This window comes from Alosa sapidissima, chromosome 23 (assembly GCF_018492685.1).
Source record: "Alosa sapidissima isolate fAloSap1 chromosome 23, fAloSap1.pri, whole genome shotgun sequence".
NCBI lineage: Eukaryota > Metazoa > Chordata > Actinopteri > Clupeiformes > Clupeidae > Alosa > Alosa sapidissima.
Window position 1 is genome coordinate 11,578,501 of NC_055979.1, and position 7,282 is coordinate 11,585,782.

The window sequence follows — 7,282 nt, forward strand, 5'->3', positions numbered from 1 at the left end:
AAGAGTATAAAATATCAAACAACCAATAAGTTAAAAATTCAAAGCACCATTTTGCAATGCTTTCCACAAATCTTGAGCATGAAAAAAGGACGCTATCGATTGTAAATACAAAACTGCTGTGGGATTAGGTATGCCTCCCCAGGCCGCCCCGATACCGTGGCACAGATAGCACAATAATGAAACGTCTGTAAAAGTTAATTGTTCCGACTGTTTGCTTGCTTTTTGTTTGTTTGTTTGTTCTGGATGAAAACGAGTGTGCTTGGCACCCGAGAAAGAGCAAGTCGAGACAGTTCCGAAAAAACTGATATTGTTGCTCTGTGCCAGTCCAGACACAAACAACACAAACAACGTCTTTATCTCTTCTCCTTTTCTCATCACTTCTTCCCTTCCCCTGTCACATAAAAGTGTGTGTGTGTGTGTGTGTGTGTGTGTGTGTGGAGGAAGAGTCTGATAGTAGACATTTTTGTGGGTGGTTGCTGTCAGCTAGGATGGAGACCTTATTTGTTGTTGTTGTTGTTGAGGGGTACTGATTTCCTCACCCTCGACTCATTGATATGAAAGTATCACTTTTAGGCCACACATCTGCTATACAGAATCACAGTGAATGGCTGACACCTGACCAGAAAGCCTGGCCATTGCAGGTGACAAGATGATGACACCCGTCAGAAATCACAAGCAACACCTCTACTAGTTAAACAGCATTCAAACAGAATCACACAAGTGCCAATGCAATACCAGAGAGCAGAATATGAAAGAACCAGACAGACTTGGATAAATCATCTGGGCCTTCTCAGACAACATAATCTCATTACAAATTCATTGCATATCGATACTATACCCTCACGTATAAATTATCATCTTTGGCTATATGGATATGTACAGGCTGGGGCCCAGGGTGCAGCGAGTGTTCACAGGGTGACCAGCAGAGTCAGGAGGGCCGAGCTGGCTGAGCTGAAAGTTCTCTTCACAACGATCACCTCTTCAGCCGCCTCGGACAAACGGCAGCTGGATACAAACAAACAGGCACGATAGGAATTAGTAAATTCAGTAGAACATTTACCATAACTATACTTATTAACTATTATTACACGGCTCTTCGTAATGCTGAAGAATGCTCCATTCACTTGAATGGGCCTTCCCAACGTTCGGTGGTCTGCTAATTCTCAATAATATAACAGACCGCTGTCAAGGAAAATGGGTTTTGTGCTTCTATTTCATGTGTTTCATATCACTACGCAAGGACTGGAACTTCATTCAAAAGTGAAAGCGGACAGTTGATCAGCTGTGTTCTAAAGAATGTTTGATTCAAGTTCAGGGTGTGCTGTTGCAAACTATTTGTTTCTCAGCAAAAGCCATGATGAAACGGTAACAAATAGGCTATAGCCTAGGCTATGTAGGCTAAAGAGTCATATCGTAGGGAGTTTATTGTTTCGGTTTGGCAAGTAGCCGTGTAATAAGCAGGATAATGTATAGAACGTCGGTCATTATTGGGAAAATAAGTCCCGACAGGGCGAACCGGACCCCTACGCGCGTAGGGGTCCGGTTCGCCCTGTCGGGACTTATTTTCCCAATAATGACCGACGTTCTATACATTATCCCCTACTTACTAGTCTTTAACATTGTTGCCCATCTATCACCAACAATTTAATTCAATTTCAATTGCATTTGTTGGATTTTACTATAGTTTCAAGGAATCTCCTCTCTCTCTCTCTCTTTCTCCACCACACACACACACACACACACACAAACACACTGCTAACCTTCCTGGCACAGCCAGTCCCTTCATAGCCGTATCTGCAGGCGCAGTAATTGGGCCGGACACAGCGGCTCCCGTACAGGCACTTCTGTTCGCAGATGGCTGAAGAGTGAGACATGACAGGACGTTAAATTAACTGCAGCAGCAGCAGCACTTCCTTCAGCACACAGCAGCCTTTTAAAACATCCTCCGAGTCCACGTACTGCAACAGTTACTCTGGCCTGGTGGCTATGATAGGTGAATGCACTGTGACTACGCATGTCTGTGTTTGATTCCTGGATATGTTGGATTAATTTTCAATGACAAAGTATTACACATCATTAGCCACTTTTATTCCATATTGCTCAGTTTGAGTCATAGGCTATAGCTTATGTCATAGTATGAGGATTTTGATGCTGTGCTTTTATTTCAGGTTTTTAAATATTTAGATGCAATATAATAGAATATATATCCAGAATTCATAATCTAAATGAATCATAAAATCCCACCACTAATAACGCCGTATTCACAGTACTAAATCTGTCAAGCATGGCAAATGTTTCATGCAGTTTCATGCTGATGTGGGCAGCATAGACAAGTAATTGGTCTTAAGAAGTTCTTCACTCCCCACTGTAGATAATAAAAGCACACCACAATAGACTGCTAAACTCATCAAACTGCCAGGGGTGTACTACTGAACACCTGTAATGAGAAATTACTGGCGGAAGCTCAGGTGTGGCCTTCTTGATCGAAATAAATCTTTTTATGTATGCACAGGCGTAGTGATACAATCAGAGCCATTATGACTTTAATATGGCCAAGGCAATGGCAGGCAGCACGTGGGTATTAATGAGAGAGGTGACAGAGGACGGCTATGAATCATCTTTACTGAGGGCAGCCTGGCTTCACAGAGCTGGACTCCCTCTGTGTAAACTCTCTGGTGATATATAGACACAAGGCCAGAGTCTGTCAGCCAGAGTGACGAAGGAGAGGGAAAGAGAGGCGGAGAGAGAGAGAGAGAGAGAGAGACTTTCAAAACTCTTTATTTGAAACCTCATTTGAGAATCACTGGAGAGAGAGAGGGAGAGAGAGAGAGAGAGAGAGAGAGAGTGTTCACAGAGAAAATACTTCAAAGACATTTTTTGGGAATGGATATTGCAGGGAATGTGAGACAAGTCTCTGTCAAAAGATATTAGCCACATTTTGAACGGAGATACACACAGACACACTCACAGAACACACTCACACACTCAGGAATAAAAAATAGACAGAGTGAAATACTTCACTGCAATACTTCAGTGAAAAATACAGAGAAATATGTGTCAGATCCACTTTTTTCAATGCAGGCAGGTTATTTTGGGTCAGGATGAATTGGAGCTAGCGCACTCATAGCTATACTGTAGCAATAACAGCTATATCAGACACAGTTATAAATCAAGTGAAGGGATGAGAAAAGCAGAACAGACACTGGCAAAAGAATGACTACTGATGTGTGTGCGTGTGTGAGTGTGTGTGTGAGTGTGTGTATGTGGCCCTCAGTGTGTGTTTGACAGACAGCGATAGAGGTGTGTGAGAGTGTGTTTATACTGTATCTCCTCAGAGCTGCAGCAGTGTAAGGGCCTTCTGACAGTGAGAGTAGCCCTAGGCGGCACGAGGCAGAGAGAGCTAGCCACTTACGGACTTGGCACAGCGTGCCCTGCCAACCGGTACTGCACAGACAGGTATTGGGCCCGACACACTCTCCACCGTTCAGACACTTCTGCAGGCACTTGGCTATAGGAACAGACAGCAAAACACACACTTCTGTCACAAGCACTCATGGCAAATCTTTCACAAATGCACACCACACATATTAACCTCAGATGAGAAAGGTGCACGTATGTGTGTTAGTGTGTTTGAGAGACAGTGAGAGTTGAACAAAGTGTATGTGTGTGTGTGTGTGTGTGTGCGTGTGTGCGTGTGCGCGTGTATGTGTGTGTGTGTGCGTGTGTATGGTAATGTGTTTGAGAGACAGCGTGAGAGGTGTGTGGGTGTTGTTTGCTGGACTGAGCAGTCACTGAGATAAATGTCCTCCATATGTGTGCCGCAACGCTCTTGGCGCGCCGGCATCTGCTCTGGGGTGGTGTGTGTGTGTGTGTGTGTGTGTGTTGGAGGGGGGGTTCAGGAATGTCATGCCCGTGCCACGCTTTCAAGGGTGCACTGGGGTAGGGAGGTAGAGAGAGAGAGAGAGAGAGAGGGAGAGAGAGTGTGTGTGTCATGTCAGCATGGTGTGTTTTCCGCGTCGCCACTCACGTTTATCGCAGCGCCTCCCTCGCCAGCCAGAGGGGCAGTCACACACATCTGGGCCGACACACCTCCCGCCATTCATGCAGCCTGGCTCACACACACCTGTGGATGAGACCCAGCACCAAGCCATCAGAACGCCGCCAGAGCTGGACAGAGTCCGCCGGTACCACACAGACATTTTTGCTTTTACTGTACATTCATACTTCTTTCATATCTACAGGGCTCCCACAGATGTAAAATTCCACACACTCGAACACGCACCTCTGTCAAAGATTCTCCAGTCTTCGGAGTTTTATTTTTATCAACTTTAACAGCTCCTCAACGGCTAAACAAGAGATATCCTGGGGGGTGTTGAGTGTGTGTGTGTGTGTGTGTGTGTGTGTGTGTGTGTGTGTGCGTGCGTGCGTGCGTGTGCATGTGTGCGTGTGTGTGTGTGTGTGTGTGTGTGTGTGTGTGTGTGTGTATGTGTATATGTGTGTGTGTGTAAGTGTGTGATGCAGACCTTTAGCATATTGCTATAAAACTTTCAGCAGCGTAGGGGGACCCTCCCTGACAGTGCCCATTAAAGCCACCGACATGTGACACGGTGCCGCGTTAAGTAATCCCCCTCCTCATTTCATCGGCATCTCCCCTCACTTCCTGTGTGTGCGACTGCCATATGCATTGCATCCCCCTCAACCCCCTATCCCCACACACCATCAGACGAGGATTGGCCAGGGATCTCAGTGATGGGCCTCTCCTACGCTACATCCATCACCACACACAGACACACACCACTCAACATAAAGTGCCCATATGTCTTCATTTCCTCTTCCATATGCTCTGTGGTGTGGGGAATGCGTACATGCACACACACACACACACACACACACACACACACACACACACACACACACACACACACACACACACACACACACACACACACTCAGAGGATAAGGATGAATAAGCAATTGATGTGATACTCACTTCTCTCACAGCGGTTTCCAGTGTACCCATCCAGACAGGTGCAGACGTTGTTGCGAATGCAGCGGCCACCATTCTTACAGGGAGGGTTGCAGACAGCTATGGCAAGGCAAAACAAAACAAAACAAAAAATAGACATGAAAAACAGAGGAAACAAGAATCACACATCACATTAATCATTGCAAAATAATAGGCCCATGCAAAGTAAGAACATACTATCAACATGTTACTTAACACAACTTGATGCAAAGCCTCAGACTACCTATATCACCTTACAGTATGTTGCTATAGTATTACACTGTATTTGTCAGTTGTTTAAGCCTGAAGAACACAGCACCTACGGCAGCCCAGACAGATGCGGAGCCAATGGGGGCAAAGAGGGGAATGAAAGGGAAAGTGAGATGTTGGCTGATGGCTAGATAGCATCACTTTCCCCTTTGAACTGCGGGACACACTCTACGAGCCAGGTGAATACGAGAGAAAGGGAGACAGAAAGAAAGACGGAGAGAGAGAGAGAGGGAGAGAGAGAGAATGAGTTAGAGGGAGGGAGACAGAGAGAGAGAGAGAGAGACAGGGAGACAGAGAGAGAGAGAGAAAAAGACAGACAGAAAGAGAGAGAGAGAGAATGAGGTAGAGGGAGGTAGACATAGCGGGAGAGGGAGAGAGAGACAGAGGGAGGGAGAGAGAGAGAGAGAGAGAAAGAGAGAGAGAGAGAGGGGGGCGAGATGTGATTGGACAGTTTGGAGCGCTGCCAGGCATCTGATGTATCTCCGTCTTGATCAAACGCTGCTCTAGTGAGCCTGCCGTCAATTCACATGATTTCTCTCTCCACACTATAATGGGTCCATTAAACATAAGAGGCCCCCATCCAATCTCAGGTGTTCCAGCGGATAGAGCGTATACAGATATGCTGGTTGCAAGGGCAATGGCTGAGCGGAAGGTGTCAAAAGTGCCTGTGGTCCTAGCCAGCCATAGTGCTATGGTAACATTGGTGTCCCATACCACATACAAGTTCAAGTCCAGTCTGAGGTCATTTCCTGAGGCCGTTTCCTGAGCCCAGCCTCACAAAAATCTCTCTCCCACTCACTTTCAATTTGATCTTTTATTCTCTCAAGCCCAAAATATAACTTTATATTGTGCATGTGGATGAACTGTGACAGTCACATCCATCCAATGTCAGGTGTGCTAGTGCTGCAGTGTTTCTTAACTGGTGGGTCGCGGAACCGTTCTGGGTGGGTCACGGAGCTCGTGGTAAAAAAAAAAAAAAAAAAAACACGCCCTTTTAAAATGCTACCTTATCAGATTGCTCACTGTATCAGTTGGCTAAAATATATGGGTCGCGACTTTATGACCATGGGAAATGTAGGGTCCCAAGGCCAGACCAGTTAAGAACAATAGTGCTAGTGGAAATATACAAATATGCTGACTGCAAGGGTAATGACTGCGGCAGTGGTGTCGAAAGGGCATTTGGTTGACAGTGACACAGGATTACTAAACTCCCACTTTTTCTCCAGTACATTTCCACTTCACTATCCCGTCAATAAAGGCTCGTAAATCCCAAGGCTAGAAAATATAAGTTGAGAAAGCGAATATGTAGTGATGTAGTGATGTGGCCATGGTTACCGTTCTGGCACTGGGAGCCATAGAAGCCGTGGGGGCAGCTGCAGGTGTTGGGGCGGAGGCAGGTACCCCCGTTTAGACACACCGGGTCACACAAGGCTGGGAGAAACAAACAAACACACAAACAAACACACAAACAAACAAAACCATTTAGTGTTGACAAGGACAACAAGAACGCTGGCGTGAGTACAAGAGTGAAGTGGACATATTTGTCTATTGCTGTATTCCAGTACTGTATGTACATCTATATAACATATACTACAGTCACTGACAAAGGTATTGGCACCACTTTAGAAATGTTGGTTTTTAAGCAAAATACACACACTTTTGGAGTTTTTTTGAGAAAACAAACCAAGACCATTTCAATAGCTCAACACAACTGAAACAACAATTGGTTTCCCCAAATTCAGCACAAAATATCACCAAAATGCAGCGGGAAGTGAATACTGTCAAACTGACACAGTCAAAAGTTTTGGCACCCTTCACAAAACGTATCTTTTGCACTGATAAAAGCACACTTTTTATTGTTAAAATCCAGTGTTAAGGTTATGGGTAGTCAGACATCAGCTGTGGTAGCATACCTGAGAAATATCAGTATGCATTTAGCTTAAAAACATTTCTAAAGGGGTGCCAATACTTTTGTCAGTGACTGTATATATATATAGCCATATGATG

General features: G+C 45.2%; 1 protein-coding gene across 3 annotated transcripts in view; it reads right to left on the bottom strand.

Moving 5' to 3' along the window:
- Positions 1–349: 349 nt before the first annotated feature.
- The window catches only part of si:ch211-246m6.5 (von Willebrand factor D and EGF domain-containing protein), a 73,597-nt gene continuing 66,664 nt past the window's right edge, over positions 350–7,282 (bottom strand). For all 3 annotated transcript variants that reach the window (XM_042081295.1, XM_042081294.1, XM_042081293.1), the window contains exons 27-32: positions 6,611–6,706; positions 4,991–5,086; positions 4,028–4,123; positions 3,413–3,508; positions 1,761–1,858; positions 350–1,005 (exon numbers count right to left, since the gene is read on the bottom strand). In XM_042081295.1, coding sequence (XP_041937229.1) covers positions 982–1,005; positions 1,761–1,858; positions 3,413–3,508; positions 4,028–4,123; positions 4,991–5,086; positions 6,611–6,706 — 506 coding nt within the window. In that variant the 3' untranslated portion in view covers positions 350–981. The remainder of the gene's footprint in view (positions 1,006–1,760; positions 1,859–3,412; positions 3,509–4,027; positions 4,124–4,990; positions 5,087–6,610; positions 6,707–7,282) is intronic.